The sequence below is a fragment of the Neodiprion virginianus genome, chromosome 2 (genome assembly GCF_021901495.1).
Source record: "Neodiprion virginianus isolate iyNeoVirg1 chromosome 2, iyNeoVirg1.1, whole genome shotgun sequence".
NCBI lineage: Eukaryota > Metazoa > Arthropoda > Insecta > Hymenoptera > Diprionidae > Neodiprion > Neodiprion virginianus.
This window is the reverse complement of record NC_060878.1, coordinates 12,443,641-12,461,008: the sequence shown is the minus strand read 5'-3', so window position 1 is coordinate 12,461,008 and position 17,368 is coordinate 12,443,641. Positions and strand designations below refer to the sequence as shown.

The window sequence follows — 17,368 nt, the reverse complement described above, 5'->3', positions numbered from 1 at the left end:
TTGAAGTCTGTGATAACAATAATATTGGAACCGCACAGTTATCTTTACAGAAAATAAGTAACACTGCCTATTTTATTGAATATGTATTCGTTTGAAACGTCTTCATTTATTCCCCCTGTTGATTATCACAAACGCAACTGCCAGACACTAAAGAATAGGTGTTCTTGTATTTTGATAGTTAATCACAGTGGGGGCAATATAGCATCGCGTTGGGTGATCACCTTTATTGTTTTATGCCATTTAGCACGTATTGTGGGGCGAAGAACATCCTGCAATATGTTGAACTTTTATTTTGTGACAGTTAGTCTATTTGGATTAGAATATGCAGTGAAAATTTACTTTTATAATTAAATACGACTGCCGTCACAGTCAATGCATGACATACATACATATATATATATATATATTGCTACAATATGTCGTCTTCTGAGTTGACAGAAAAAATTAATGACGAAAATCAAATATTCCGTTGTGTCGAGAAGTTGTGCAGTAAAGTAATAATCGGCGGAATTTCTGATACACGTATTTTTTATGTCTCGTCGTAAATGAAGATCAACTACACTTTCGCAGAATTTTATGGATTAATTCGAAAATATTTCAAGTCAAGGGTAAGTAAGATATGCTAATATTCCAAAGATCTGATCATTTAGTGCTCGATAATAATAATAATAATAATTCAGAAGAGAATTCAACTGGAAACGAAAAAGACGAAATGATCGGCTGAATTAAAAACCTTTCAACGAAGCCCCCGAGACAAGTTCCATGTTCCAAAACATTTTTATGAGAAAAACCTCCTGTAGGTAGTAATTTTATGGACTGTGTCAGACGTGCATTAGTTGAAAAATTGCGCTGGGAATGATCGAAGGAGAAAAAGAAAGAGAAAAAAAAAATGGCAGTATGCGCGTTCGAATTTAGAAATGCAATGTAGCTAATAGCGGAGGACAATGCTTCCAGGAGCCAAACTGACGATAACTGAGCGTTGCATCCCTAAATTTGAAATGTTCGTTACAATATTTTACTTGACTCTTGACTAGCTGCACAGTGGAATAAATTAAAAACAAATAATTTAGCGTCGTTAGAGAACATGCGTGCACTATAAGTGCGTGTCAGCAAGCGGATGAGTGGGCCTTACCGTCCGAATCAAAAGTTGGGAAAAGAAGTAAAAACCGTTTAAAAAAACCTCCAGCACTGTTATTCGTACTAATGACATAGTAAACACTGATGAAACAATATCCCAAATATCTAACAGAAATAATCCTCGACGAATTACAATTACACAAGCTAAGACATCGACGATTTGAGAAAAGATTTTATAATTTTAACGCTCGAAATTATTAAAATCTGCTGTTTTCGATGCAATTCAGACGTTTTCGGGCTCATCTTCCTCCCTGGCCAGATCCCCACGAATAGCATAAGAACTGTATTTTTATCCACTGTGGAGATAACTGCTTGTAAAATTATTTTAAAGGAAAATAAAGAAAAAAAAAACCCAAAAACATTCGAATTCGATGGAAAACATCAGGGCTCAATTATTTTTAACATTTTAATTCTAAGATCTTTTGCCAAATTGTTTATATTACGGCTAATTTTGTTCGGGTTTGCTCTGCATCGTTTCTATTACACAGTACGGATGTTGTTTCATTCGTGTTCACCATCATAGAAACAATTAAAACTGCGAGATGATTTTTTGAACTGTTACGTTCAGCGGTACGGCCTACTCATTCTTAAAGTTGTCACATCAAACTGCTTGTATGTCACCTATACAATGCATCATTCGCTAAGATAATGCGTAGTTTCAACAATACACTTATTTTCTATTCGTACATACTATGTATACATAGGGTACTTTTATAATTATTTTATAAGTTATAATTATATCTATATATATATATATTCAATGTTGAAATGTATATTAGCTAAAGCTTAATAATAACAGTAATAGTAATAATAATAACAATAACAACAACATGCCCAACACAAACAGGATATCTACTTTGATAATTTTAATTAGTATTCGCCTCTATACGTAATATAGCGCACATCTATGTATATTTTTTGTATTTTTCATGTATTTAATTCCTAACATAATTATATTACGACACGTCCTATACTTACAAAAAAGATCCGGGCAATGATTCATAAACTGGTATAAAATTGCTTAAGATGCATGTGATTGCCTATCTATTATAGAAAGGATGAAAATTATAGAATACATCGATATTCATAGTTGTATACCTACATAGTTGTATATATATACATATATATATTAAAAAAAATATATATATATATATATATACACACACACACATAATATATCTAGGTGACCAATAAAGATAATTTAATTGAATGAGCAGTGAGCAGCATTTAGTGTATTAATTTTTTTCCAGTTTTTCTTTGTTCTTTTTTTTTTTTTTTAAGTTTAGACACACAGGAGCGCAACGGCAGCTTCATATAATATAATGTAAGAGATGATCGAACACTTATGGTTTTCACACAAACAATTGTCTCGAGAAATTTTTTATACATATAATAGAAGTATACTAAGCGTAGAGAAACGTTAATTTGTGTTACGGAAAGTTTAATAGAAGAAGTATCGCAGCAATTTGTGATAATCACGATGTGTACTCTACTCCGCAGCCAGGGAAGAGAAAGAGAGAAAAAAAAAAAAACACACTGTCGGAGAGATTGTTTAACGCTAGTCACTAGAAAATGTTTTTCAAGACTTTTTGTTCACCCAATTAGTTATTATTTTGTTGATGAAATCGTCGCGCAAGTGCGCGTCTTCAATACAATTATACCTACGCGAGGAATCATTGATATACGTGAAAAGAGAAAAAGCTACTACCCCTTAAAATATATTAAAAAACATGGACTATAAGAATAATGTGCCATTGCTTTGTACACAATGCTATATTGATACAATAATGTTTATTAATAATAATAATAATAATAATAATTACTATCATAAATAATAATAACTTGTAAAAATAGTACGGGGTAAAGCAAACTGGGAATCTGTGAGCTTAAAAAAAGTCTTATCTTGGATAAAGATGAAGTCTACAAAATTTACCGAAAATTGGCGTAATTGGGAACAGTAGCCGTATTTTGATTGATTGTAGTAGGGCCGGATTATTATGTCAATAGGGTTTTGGCGGGTAGTAAAATCGTGGCCCTTGACAGAGGATCACTTGTCGGAACTCGGACACTCTGCAGGTTGTTTCAGTATCGTGTAGTCAAGTCGATACTGGGCTGAAATACACAATCGGTACACGTTCGGTATGAGATTTTAATCATGAGAGGGGGAATACAAAAAGAGTGCTGGACACGTCGGTTGAGGCATGGGTGATATATTAATTGCAAGTTGGATTTTTCAGGTTTCCGAGAATATATTGCCACCGTTGCACACATGTGGTTATCAACTCGACTATGCATTTGACCACCATCATCCAAACAATTGGGATCCAATATGGCGTCGCAATGAGCAATCCAGGTTATTGTTTTACTCTCAGTTCCAGCCGAATTGTGTGAACGTAAACCGACAGAAAACCCCGTGCAAGTTGCTACACTACACTTTTGTTACATTGAGTTGGTAAAGAGTGAAACATTCGACAATGAAGAACTTTTAGAATTAAATACGATCCGGTTAACGGCACACTTTTTCTACCGCCAAATGGCGTTGTTCGGTACTTTGGATCCCAATTGCATGTTCACATCAATTTTCATTTTGTATAAAAATGTGTTGCCGTTGTTCAGATACGACAAATGTTGATGGTGCATGAATATTTTGCGATTTCAATCGATAGGCGACAGAATATGTGTACCAAAGTTGGTATATTATCACTGCCCGCTTCTGCCACTATTACATCGCATTTCTACATGCACTATATTTTGAATTTCTAACATGTGTGTTACACTATGTATGACTTCTATATTGCTTCACGTGTTTGGCATGCAGAAAGTATCTGTGCCCTTATAACCAAAATTTCAGAATTGAATGATACTGAAGTTGCTAGGTAAAAATAGTCAAGGTGAAATAGTGTTTGCGTTCACAAACACGATACGACTTCTTTCAAAGATCTATTTCTTTGAAATATGTCGAATTTCGTACATACACAGGTATCTATATCTAAATCTGATCTAGGATCAAGGGAGTCGGTTACGTAATTTCACTTTTGATATTTGCCACCATTCAAGCATTATGATTGGTTGACTAAACTTTGCAAACTAATCAGAATGCTTGGATGGTGAGAAATGTGCAAAAGTGAAATTACGTAATCGACCCCCATTTCTCCTTGTAACTGGATTAAAGAATCGATCGCTCGGTTTCAGTCCATTCGAAATTTTGGCTCACACGAGCCTGTATGCTGGGTTCACTTCAGACTTGCATAAATTATGAATAATTTTTTTATTTGTGGTGCAAAAAAAAATTGTGGTTTGGAAAATAGTTAATCTAAATAGACTTTTGCCATTTTGTGCAAAATTATGACTATACGGATATTGATCCAGAACTTGTGCAGCTAATGCGACTACCAAAGTCTCAGTTCGTCATATTTCGGCTCAAGAATAAATGGGCCCCACAATCTAAATCAAAAGTTAGGAAAAGAGACAAACCCGTCAAACCATCCCTAGTAGTTTTAAGTTGTGTCAATGATGGTGAACACGAATGACATAATGTCTCTACTATGTAGAAGAAACGATTCTAAGAACATTCGATTAAGACAACCTAAGAAAACTACAATTTGAGAAAAGGTTTAATAATTGGATTGCTCAAAATGATTAAACTCTCGTGGTTTAGAATGCGATTTGAATGTTTTTGAGCTTGTTGCTCATAGAGAATTCTAGAGAACTCCTGAAAAAATTTCGACAGGTAATTATCTCTAGAATGAAGAAACAAGATTTGGCTGAGTGCGGTGTATCAAACGATCGTTTACATTGCCACGAATAACTGTACTGTTACATAAGATTTCTTGAATGATTTTCAGGCAACTTGTGACGATCAGGCCAGATAGCAAAATGAACCCAGAAACATTGAAATAGGATTGGAAGAAAAAGACCAGAGTTTAATCACCTTGAACGTTCGAATTATAAAATCTTTTCTTAAATTATTGATCTTTTAGCTTGTGTTATTCGAATTTGCTTAGATTCTTTTGTATCACATAGTAGGCATGCTGTTCCATTCATTTTTACGGTTCTCTACCTCCAACGTAAAAACGGAAACCTTATAGGATCACTTCATTTTCCGCCCGTCTGTATGTCTGTTAATACCCTGTTTCTCAGGAAAGGGTAGAGGTATCAAATTGAAATCGTTATCAAGTACTAAGGTTTGTGGTCCCTTGGGGATGTAAGAAATTTAAGCTTCTAAGTCAACGCAATCAAAAGATACGGCCATTTATGTCACATAGCTTTACACTCGCAAACTCACGCATCAAAACCAATAGGGTACTTCCCGTTGACCTAGAATTATAAAATTTGGAGAGAAACAGAGTACAGTACAAGTAAAAATACGAAAATAATTAATTTGTAGTTATATCACGTTAAAAAAAATCATTAAGTTTGTACGGATCCCTCAGGGCGCGAGTTCTACTCGCACTTGTCCGGTCGTTTTTCTATTTTTGTAACTTCTAATTCAAATGGTCCAACCGATTCACCCGTAACGGATCGCATTTTGATGCACATGCAAGGAATTTGACAAAATTTGTATAAATAAATTACCTGACAAATGAGTTTATAAGATCGTTGTTACATTGCATATTAGCTTCATATCTGAGGAGAAATGAAAACATACTGTAGATGATGGAAATTAGTTTATTTCTAACTTAAGACAGCGACAAAAAATTAATGATTTCAGGAGTTATGTTATTGTCTCCTGGATTTACAACGTTCCACTGATACTTAAATTTAGTCAGCCCGCGATGTGAAAACTTTTTCCTTACGCTATGAACTGTAGTTATATCTTCTTTTTGAGCTTAAAAGGTTGCAAAAAAATTTATGTAACAAGCAGGCGAATATTGCTGCACTAGTTCAACTGCTAAGAATTTTTCATTTCTTTTTCTAATGGTCAATTCCATGTCAAATCGAGAAAACCGGACCTCGTATTTTTTTAATCGATGGAAACTTTTTTGACGCCAAGTATACGTGAAAAGAGAAAGCATGTATGTTTTTATTCGTCCGAAATGGTTTTTCCTCAAAAAATGACGGAATATTCAATTGCGTTAAAAAATGAACGCATGGTCTAACTTGCCAATTAACATTTCTGGTTGTATCCACCATAAAAGAATGGACTTACGCTCATTTTGGAACGGAGAGAAGTGAATTTCTACCTAAATAATGAATAAACAATCTGATGAGCGACTCGAGACAAAATTTTGTGTGCTTAATATACATGATTCGATATAGTATTACCTGAATCGTGTGAATGAAGAATTTTTATATGCTAATATTTTTTCATTCTTTAATTGTATAATCTTTTATTTTAAGAAGTGTGCGACTCACTTGCTGCTATATGGTAAGAAATTAATATTTCAATTGGAAATTATCTAGATTAGAAGAAAGCAGCCCTATTATTATCATGTAGAGGCGGTAGCAGCAGCAGAAGATAGGTAGAAGAGTCTCGCGTCTTCCCACGCTCAGTCGCAGATATCCAGCACTCTGTCATAGTTTATTCTTTCGTTTACCCAACTCTCGACAAATATAGAGATAGAAAGAAGAAACGAGAGAGAGAAATAGAGGGGGAGGGGAATAAACCGGAAAGTTAGGCCGCAATAAAAAAAATCCCAGATTCTAGGTGTTCCGCGACTGCTGTGACCTACCTCCCTTGGTGAGGTCCTCCATGGTTTGGTCCTTGCAATCAGCCGCGTGATGAGTGCTGCTCCCGCAATTGTAGCAGGATACCTTAGGCGGCGGTACGACGGTGGAATAAGTCACGACCGGTGTCGGCGGCAAGTATGACGTCTGAGAAAGAGGCTGTGCGACTGGCGGCGGTGTTCCACCTGAGCCAGGATGGTGACCCAGGTGGTTAGCCTGGTAATGATATACGACCTCCCCGTTGGGCTGGTACATCGGATACGTGGGCCGGGCATAGGCTGGCTGAGAAATGTGGTTTGAGTAGATCCCGGCGGCCGGTCTCAAGGATGGAAAATGCCCACCGTGCTGGAGATAAGTGATTTGTGAATGGGAAGCTTGCGGTGGGAATGGAAGACAGTGAGGGATACTTGGTGGTCCGCCGTTCATCATGTGGTGTTGGTTTTTATGACGTACGTAATGACCAGGGTTCTTTCTACTGTTTCTTTGCTGCTTTTCCGACACTTGAGGCAAATTTATCCCCTGTTGGAGAGCTGCCTGGTGGTGGTTCGACAACACTGGCGTCGTGCTCGTCGGGTGGGAAGAAGTTAGCCCTGGATTCGTGTGATCCAGTGATGGATTGTTCGGTACCGACGATTCTCCGACTCCTCCAACGGCCCAAGGCACTGCTGGTGGTGTTTCCGGTGGAGATCGACTGCCTGTACTCTCTGAACTACTGCTGTGCGAAAAATGCCGACTACTCTCGGGGTCCGTCCGTAAGCCTTCTAGGTGTGCCAGGCAGCATACTTGCTGTGCGTTGTACCTAGAAATGGTCGAATACGCATTAACGACAATAGCACGAATTTCAAATAAGGTGTGACTCGGATGAGTAGAGGGTAGTGATCTAACGAAAGTTGACAAATTACGTCTAACAATTATTAACCAACTTGAATTAGATCCATCTCTGATATGGAAATTGTCATGAGTTAGTAAGAAAAATGGTTACTTCGTCTATTTGAACTCAAGTAAGCCAATTGAATTTATTTCAAGTTCAAAAAAGTTACTTGCAGTCAGTTACAGTCGTTTGAATTTAATCGCAGTCTTTAGAATTTGTGAAGTCGTTTGAAATCATGAAATTTCAAAATCCAGTGCGTAAATAATTTATTTACTTTCGGTTATTTAGTAAATTCACACTCTTTTCAAACTATTTTTCATACTTTCTATTAATTCTTGCACTTGCTCTAGTATCAACTATCGTTTAATTTGATTCTGAATCATAGGATTTTGTACATGAACAGGTTAGATTTTTGTCAGTTTGGCAATAACTATGTCTGATCAAACCCTCCATTCGATTAAAGCAGATAAAGACTGCGTTTACCTTGGATATCGATTCTGCATCCCATTGACCGGCATTGTTAGGCACGCGTAGCATGGAGTATTTTGAGCAGCATAGACAGGAGGTGGAGGCGGATATATCTGCATAGGGGATGGATCCATGGGTGAGATGGTTGGATATCGTTTGACACTTGAGCTGGCGAGATTGTGGTGGTGGTGATGCAAAATTTGCTGTTGTTGCTGATGTAACGGGATGCATTTTGTGCCAGTGCCAGTCTCGCTTGCTCTAATCATCTGTACAATAACATAAGTTTTGTTAGATAATGTCGAATCCTCGTATCACGATAAAATAGAAAATCGTCTCAGTTCGAATAACTTGATAATTATCTGAGATGAAAATCCTAATTGCAGGGATTTCTAAGAGGTTGAAAGTTTACCTCGTTTTCAACGTGGTCTAAAAGAGGATGAGTAATAGTGTTGGTTAAACTCTCAAATTTCTTGTCGGATGGAAGCAGATTTAAACCGTTGGAAGTTTGCCCTTTTACGATGCTACGTAGCTGACCAACGGCATTCGATGGCAACCCCAAGTCCCTTAACTCGTCATCCCCCATTCTTCTTATCTAGGATCACCAAAACAAGTTAAAGGGTAAAAGAAAAGTTTGAATTGTAAAATACAATCTAATTAACAATCGACTGATTTAGGCAAAATTCACAACTGTAATTTTGATTAAAAATATTTGTAGCTAATCGAAAATCAAGTCCAATGTAATTTTAGTTTTAAAAAAAAAATTGATCGAATGCATTTGCACAAGTTTCAAATATTATTCTGGGTTGACTCTTGGGAATTAGGCATCCTGTTACTGAGATCCACAAATTAAGAAGACGCCATCTAGCGGCAACTACACAAACTATGTCGTATTTAATTATACAAATATTTTGTAATCGATTATTTTACCCTGCATCAACTTAACATCAATAATCGAAAATTCCACGGTTTTCACGATATTTTCTATATCTTAGTATTTGTAGAATTTGCTGAAACCGATTAGCTGATTACCCTATAACCATGCCCATATTAAGGATCCCAATGTATCCATTGCTATCAAATATCAGACAACAATTATATTCTTATTTTTTTGCCAGAACAGAGTACACATTTACATTTACCTTGAAGAAAAATTGGCCAAAATCGGTTTGAATCAAGAGTAGATATAAAAAAAAAAAACCGTTTAAAAAATCTCCAGCATCCTTTCAACAGAATATCATCCTTACTATGCAGCAGAAATTGATCCGCGCGACTTTCAATAACATAAGCTGAGGTATCAAACACATTAGGAAAGTTTTATGATTAGAAATTTCAAGATGGTTAAACTCTGCTGTTTTTCACCTAATTCTAAGGTTATTGGGCTCCTTTTGCCTACTGACTAGATTTCCACAGATTCTCTGGAAAACATTAGAAAAATCTTACATTTTAGTATAATTATAGCGCGTAAATGTTACCTTTGTGATCGTCTGTTGTACGGTACTGACACAAATTTATTTTTCTCCATTCTGGAGATGTCTATGTATAAAAAAAATACAAGTAATCCTTGGAAATTATTATGATGAATCCAAAAACATTAGAGTTGGATTAACAACACGAGGGTTTAATTACTTTAACGTTTTGAACGTATAAAACTAAGTAAGATTTTTCAGTTTTCAGATTGACTCTTGATATCTTTGCTTGTAATTGCTCAGAATAATTTTTATTACACAGTAGGGATGTTGTTCCATTCGTGTTTACCATTCTTCTCACAAATAACACTGTTGAAGCATTTTCATATGATATTGTCTGTTTTCTCGACATTTGATTCAGATAGTGCTGTTCAACCACCTTCAACTATGGCATGAATTTTTACTTTCAAAAATATGTATTGATTCATGAGCGCAATCTTACCACATACGAACGCAATCAACACATTTTTCACTTACCTGCTAATTTGAGAAATGTTCTGTACATATAAAGTTGCATTGAAAATTAATGAATTACTAACCATTTCTCATGTAAGGGCAATAGTTAAACACACTATAAATTTTTGTAAGGTGAGGTGAATAATAACTGAAAGTTGATCAATAACCTTGGCAAAGGTTTAGAGCTCTCTAATGTGAGACAAAATGGAAATAAAATAGTACATTAAATCTTGACGAAAATTGTGCTTTTACAGATCTCTTACCTCGTCGATAGAAAAATTCTGAAGACTATTCTTAAAACTGGGCATTTCCTTGCCAAGTGTTTCTCGCAAAGAATCAGCAGAAGCTGTTGACCGTATCCGAGCAGAGGATGCAGATGTCTGTTTAGATGTTGTAACTGAGGTCTGAGCTGTCGACAATCCCTCGGTGTTACCATGCCTCGAATTTCCGAGAGAAGAAGTTGCACTGACTGCTGTGGGGGGAGGAACGGACCACTGAGGAAGCGGCAATGAGGATTGACTCTTGCTGCAGCTCACAGTTACAGTGCTGCTGAGAGGCTGCAGAGATGGCAGCGAACTTGAGGTGCTGGTTTGACTGCTGCCGGTGCTTGCAGATGTCGTTACGGCGCTAGCAGCGCAGTGCGTTATCTGGGTTGAGGAAGTACGAGGGGGAGGATTGCGACTGCGATTGTTCATCGGGGAGTTACTTCGACTAGGAGATCTCGACTGGGAAGGGGATGACTGGTGGCTGACTAAAGGGGAAGAGGAATAAGCTAGTGTGTCTCCGGCTTGATGGTACATCATCGGATTGCTCAGCATGACCTGACCTGCCCATGGCGGCATGTGATTCATTGAGGGGAAACCAAGCTGCAAGTACTGCGCTGCCGCATTTGAGGCTATCGACATCTGCTCCGGAGCTGGAAAACACGGACCGGGTGGTGGCATTGTTAGGCCAGGAGGCAATCCAGTCAATAATGCGTTGCTGCGTGCTGACATGTCACCTGAAATCCATTAAGAGTTTGTTATGTCTGTCGGACTTGACAGTTTGACAGACTATGAATGCTCAAAGAGCATAAAGAAATTATAGCATTAACGCATGGATTGAGCTAACATTGTTGAACCATTTATTAACTTGAAAATACACCAATTAACGAAAATTATTATTAGAAACTTTCAAAAATTTTGACGATTTTACTCAGGTGTAGTTCGGACAGTTCATCAGTTTATATGAAAAATCTTTATGACATTACAATAATTTCTGGGTATTTTGTAGAAATATTTCAGTTCCTATGCAAAAATTGAAAATCTGATTCTTACCTCAAGTTTGACTAATTTGTCAGAAATAGTTAGAAAGAAAACTCTCGAGTTTTATAATTTTCAATAGAAAAAAAAGTTCTGAAAGACTTTGAGTTCTTTGCAGAAACTCTCTAGAGTTTCTTGAATTCCCTCAGATACTATTAGAATAATATAAACATTTCCATAAATAATAGATCTTTTCACAAGAGCATTGTACAATAATACATTATGCAACAAGGGAATAAAGTGAAAGATTATTCCCACAGGCGAGTTTACTGCCAGAGCAAAACTACCTTTCTCCTGCAGATGAGGTAAAAACTATATGAGGGAATCACATGCAACTTTTCTCCCGCTCGTCAGATCAAAAAAATTAACATTATCGTTGAGTTAGGAATAAAAGAATTTATCGTTTTGATTTACTTGGGAAATGGGGATTCCACGCTGATATTTACATACCATGAAATGGCTGCATTGGTGGAGGAGGCACCAAGCAATTTGTCAGAAGTTCATTGTCCATCACTTTTTCATTGGAAGTGACACACGGAGCAGATCCCTGTATAATGTGTAAAATTCATTACGAATTTAATAAAAAATATACGATAATTCATATCATTATAGTTATTAGAATTCTGTGATTTAAAACTTTCTAATAAGGTAAACGATAGTCCTAGATCAATTATTCACTAACTTGCAATTACAAGGTGCGTTAAACTGGGTTGTCAAATACCGAAAAATGAATTGAAAAATAACTTTTGCACGTATTTTGGGTCTCGATACAGTCAGCAGCGACATCTTTCAATTTCGATGGAAGTCATTGATATTTCGTACGCAAATCCACTCTATTTCCACATACAAACTGTATGTCATTGCCTTAGCAACCGCTGACATATTCCGAAATTTGGACGTGAATGTGTGATGAAAAAAAAAACAAACAATTTTTTGTACTATCATGCTCGATCAGTCACAGGTCACTAAAGTGTAAACAAAGAGTCTGGAACTAGAAATCCGAGCTTATTCGAAACTCGTGTAGTAAATCGGATCCATACAATCATCATTTTATCGGTTAAAACAATGGAGTTTTGCAGCTAATGATTGTAATGGCCAGCCGTATCTTTTAAGAAACTATTTAACACAAAACCTCACTATAATTTTCTGGAAAAACGAACAAAATTATACAATGTGAAATTAATAAGTTAGTGAATAATTAACCAATTCCATTAAAAATTCAAAATTTTCACAGTCATTATTACAAGATTAATTTTGTTACAGTAATATGAAATGGTGAAAATGAAAGGATTGATACAAATACGGGAGATTGAACTGAAATCATTAAAAAGCTTTCTACATATATCAGCCAGTGATGACGAATGTTACAGTACTGAACAGCTTCATACTGATTCAATCAAACCAAAGATAATTTTTCATAAACCAAATATTTTTTCATACTTTATCGATGAATTACATGTAATCAATACATTCCTGGACAATTTCGAATCAGTTTGAAAAGCAGTGTTTTTAAAGAATGGAATCATTGCATTATACAATTTTTTTTTCTGTACACGCAGATAAATATTATATATGAATTTCATAATTACTGCAATAACATGAAAAATCACCAATAGAAGTACGTTTTTAGTAGAAAGACTCCAAATATTGTTTTTATTCTCATTTTTATAAAAGTTGCCCTATTTCCTCCAAAGCGTGATTGAAATCCCATCCGGGATATACTCATTTTCCAAAACTATATTTACCGTACTTTTTAAGAATAGATTGAAATACTTGCAGAGCAAGAAGACTTTTCTTTGATATATCTGTAGTTCATTTCTGATCAGCCATTCACTTAAAGTACTCATTCTGAAAGTTCAATTACTGTTTATCACAACAATTCCAGTCATGAGAGTATTCACACTATTTACGATTTTTTTAACAAAATCATTGCAAGACCATTCATAGGATTTTAAAAAAAGAAACACGTTAGCCATTGCTGGTGACCATGAGAAACTTTGCAACAATTTAATCTGCATAGCGAAAAGCATCAGCTTAACAGCTTTTAAGGCAAATTTAAAAGCCAATATCCCAACAGTTAATCATTCCTTGCAATATTTGTCGAGTATAACAATCTGTTTGTGATTTTGTTAGGAAATTTATCTTTACGTAAAGAACAATTTTCTGAGAAGATTTCAAATTGCAAATTTAAAAATTAGTATAATCTTTGTTAATTTTATTATAGAACTTTAATCAAATGCGTTGAATCCAATCATAAGCTGCAATGGTTTTGTTGCAAATGCAAGAAAAACAAATCGAATGAACTGTTTTTTCGCGATACTTTTCACCACCATGAAAAAGGCAGTCTGTCGTTCTGTTCAACAAACTTACGAGACAATCTCAAAAGCGGCCCAGTGAAAAATCTGAAACTGAAAGAACTTTGCAGCCAAATGAAAAAGTTTTGAAAGAAAAATTGGAACATGTTTTTTCTAGAATACTAAAAATTTATACATTTTTAAAAAATAAATATATAAACTGGGAAAAACATAATAATTTATTTAGAAAAAGTAATCAGGAGAAAAAAGTATATGTTTGTCAGTAAAACATTGAAAATCGATTTATTTCCAGTAGAACCGGAAGTTCAAATTAAACGGGTAATGGCGATTTTTCATGCTCATCATTTTGTTGTAAATTCCTGTAAGTTTCAAATTTTGTCACTCAGCCGTTTATGAGATCATCACGGGAGTTTGTTGGACAGACAGTTATTATTCTAAAAATCTGTTTTTCAGATTTTAGAAGTTTGGAAACGTGAAGATTCGTTGAAATTTAAAAAAATTTTTTTGGCCCAAACCAATACTTTTCCTATATGACCAAAAGTGATGAAAATTAAAACGTGAGTTATAAGATTCAGAATGAAAAATCGATGTCTAAATAACTGTTGTGCATAATTTCAAGTTTTATATTCTTGCATTTTAATTTTAAGAAAATCATCATGTATTGCGAATATATTTATTCGATGAATACTGAATGCATGATTATCTCGTAATAAAATTAATAAAGAGAACTGTGATAATGAATGCGTTTTATTAAGGTCACCAATGGTTATTCCCCTTTCCAGCTGTCAGTCGAAATGGGAAATCACAAAGCTACACCCATCAACTGCTATTGCTTGTCGACAAGTGACAAAGATGCTTAGATAAGCATTGCAGATATAAAGCGGCAGAAATTCAAGATGAAATAAATACCAGAAAAAAAATTTGCATAAAAATGTAGTGCAGAATACTAGGAATGTGAAAACAAGAAAAAAAAAATACTCTTTTGTCGTAATGCATGCACAATATGAAATAATTAAAAGACTATCGGCTTTTGCTGCGTTTGAAATGACAAGAAAAATTATTCATTGATAGATTTAAAAGTTAATGAAAGACAACATGAATATTGGCCTTGGGATTTGTAATGAGTATATAAGTAAACTTTTTTATCTTGAAAAAGCGGATTATACAATAAGGCAGTAAATATTACTTGTGCGGATCTGAAGGAAAGGTTTATAGCTGCCTTCGGAGGATTGAGTCTGACTTCTTCCTCCTGCAGTTTGGCATAAATATTTCCAAAAACGGATTTCTGCTCGTAAGTGAAGGCCGGATGATTTAGAGCCATCGTATAAAGTAGCAGAAGTTCATCAAGGGTCTGATCATCCTGTATGAAAGTTGCCCCGTTCAGGAGATTGACTATTTCTTGAAAATCTACGTTCGAGAGATTATTGTACAGAATAACAGCGCAGGCGTAATTGCATGAATGCAAAAGCGCCATATATAGCGAGAGTTTCCTGCGTGTTCTCTTGTCCGTAACACCGAGAGAAGTGAGTTCCGCTAAGTCCGACGCATTGTTGGCTTTATGTTCCGTGTCACGGAGATCGTTGTAATCCCGTTTACCAAGATCCTCGACACACGTGCCAAGGTACCTCACTTCAAACGGTAAACACATATTCAGCAGCGTACACATCACATCGATACGTTTATAACTGTGGAGAAGCAAAACAATAAAGAAAAATGTTAGAGATCAGTTTCAAGTTATTATTGTACTGGTAATGAAAAATTGAAATACAAGTCAGTGTCTGGTAATTTAAGAATAACTTTCATGGATTTAATTTTTTAACATCTGAGTACATCTGCTTTGTTACGTTATACTGAATAACAAAAACAATTGAAGTTGAGAAATAACGATTATCACAAAAAATGCATTATTACGGTATTTTAATTTCGTCTACTACCATGAAACTTGGCAGAACTTTCGTACTATTAATTAAATTATTCAAATGGCTAAATGTCCAGACATGATTTTTCTGATGACTTCTGACGAAATAATGAAATTCGATCAAAATTTGAAAAAACTTGATTGTTCGGACAATAAAACAGAGATAATAGCAACTATTTGCAGATTTTGATCATCATACGAAGTAAGGCCCATTCTATAATATCTAAACAATTGTACGATGAAAGGAAATGTTTTATCGATCTGTTCGTGAAAAATCCTAAAACCTGTAATCATAGTAATTTGCTGCAGCATAGCTTCGGTTTATAAGAATGCTATAATCAATTGTTACCGAACAAGTGAAATGTTGCTTATTTGCACCATTATCAGAGTCTACACGCTACTGATATAGAAATACTACAGATTGTGCAATTCTAAATACAATATCGAACAAATACGTGAAAACGTTTTTTCATGCACGAATGAACCAAATAAATGTATTCTTGCAATTAGTAGTAATTTCTTAATGGGAATACATTTTCTGCCATCAGTCTTGGATAAAACAAAACTTTTATGGGTCAATGATACACAAACTTTAATAATAGCCAAAATAAGTGATATTCAACACGATCAGTAAAGACTTTTCATAACATCCTCCTTAGATCAGTTTTAGCTGGATTTGTGCTAAAGTTCGTCTTGAAAGTTTTTTGTTCAAGTTTACATTGTCGCTATTGTTCAGATGAGTAATGAAAATAAAAGAAAATTAAAGATACGAGTTTCAAAGGGAAGTTTTCTAGATGAAGAAAAGAGAACGAAAAAAGCATAAAGATGATACAAAAAATATGCGTAGTATTATAATGAAGAATATATGACTGAAAAAGGAGATGAGGGAGGGAGGGAAAATTGGGGGTGGTAAATAAGGTGGTATTATTACCTGGACAGATTTCCAAACCATGATACGACGTTCTCTTTACACACCATTGCCAGACAACATTGATACCACTTGGGTTGAATAAAGACCGCCGCTGATAGCTTAAGCCGTCTTCAAGTTAACACAACAAGATGTTGGGTTATTATTTTCTGGTGTAATTAAGCGCGGTGGTCGACATAGACGAACTTGTCCTAGGTATACGGCCGTTTGGTCTTTGTCTTTTTGAATGCAGATGAATGGGAGAAATTAGAACGACCTTAGACGGCGACGACGGCGGCGACGACAGGCAATCGGAATCATGTAGATCACATAAAGCTGGCTCGCAGCATCCGACGACGTTTCAGAGACAAGTATATATCACCTTGATACAATCGTTCGACCGTTGCCTCAATATATTCAACTTGAAATTACTTAATCAGTCGACGCACATTATTCACTTCGAACTATTCACACTTGGATTGGGATTGGTAAAATTTATTTTTACAAACTTTCCAGCCAAAATCGGAGCCCCACAGGTTTTTCGAGGTCTGTTCTCTCACATGCTCCGGTTAAAAAAATCGTCAACTGTTTTCCCCACCCGAAACGGCTTTCACGGTGTTCCTCAATTTATACACTCTCACCAATCACGTCACTATAAATTTCCCTAGTTTTCGATTCATAACAACAGCGCTGAAAACATCAACACATTATATGGACTACGCTTAGGCCAGTAGAATACGGCCAGCTGGAGGGAAGAGATAGCCACTGGTGACGATCAGCCTCTGTCTCTTTCTATTCAGGACCCTAGCAATATGTTAGAGAGAGAAAGCAGTTGATCTCCACCTCGTTCCCTCTGTCTAAG

At 35.7% G+C, this 17,368-nt stretch overlaps 1 protein-coding gene across 1 annotated transcript; it reads right to left on the bottom strand.

The window, feature by feature from the left end:
* Nucleotides 1-744: 744 nt before the first annotated feature.
* Nucleotides 745-17,115, bottom strand: LOC124298753 (uncharacterized). Its single transcript, XM_046751175.1, has 8 exons — nucleotides 16,531-17,115; nucleotides 14,868-15,366; nucleotides 11,817-11,913; nucleotides 10,329-11,065; nucleotides 8,553-8,735; nucleotides 8,159-8,409; nucleotides 6,810-7,603; nucleotides 745-3,249 (listed from the first exon to the last, which is right to left on the bottom strand). The coding sequence occupies exons 1-8, from the start codon at nucleotides 16,575-16,577 to the stop codon at nucleotides 3,185-3,187; spliced, it is 2,673 nt and encodes an 890-aa protein (XP_046607131.1). The 5' UTR covers nucleotides 16,578-17,115; the 3' UTR covers nucleotides 745-3,184.
* Between the last annotated feature and the right edge of the window lie 253 nt (nucleotides 17,116-17,368).

Bases quoted from the DNA above. Each gene is read 5' to 3' on its own strand.
- LOC124298753 (XM_046751175.1), bottom strand. From the start codon at position 16,577: ATGGTGTGTAAAGAGAACGTCGTATCATGGTTTGGAAATCTGTCCAG. The intron at 11,914-14,867 runs GTAATATTTACT...CACATTATACAG, and splicing joins TTTCCTTCAGATCCGCACAA to GGATCTGCTCCGTGTGTCAC. The intron at 8,410-8,552 runs GTAAACTTTCAA...GTTATTGTACAG, and splicing joins TAGACCACGTTGAAAACGAG to ATGATTAGAGCAAGCGAGAC.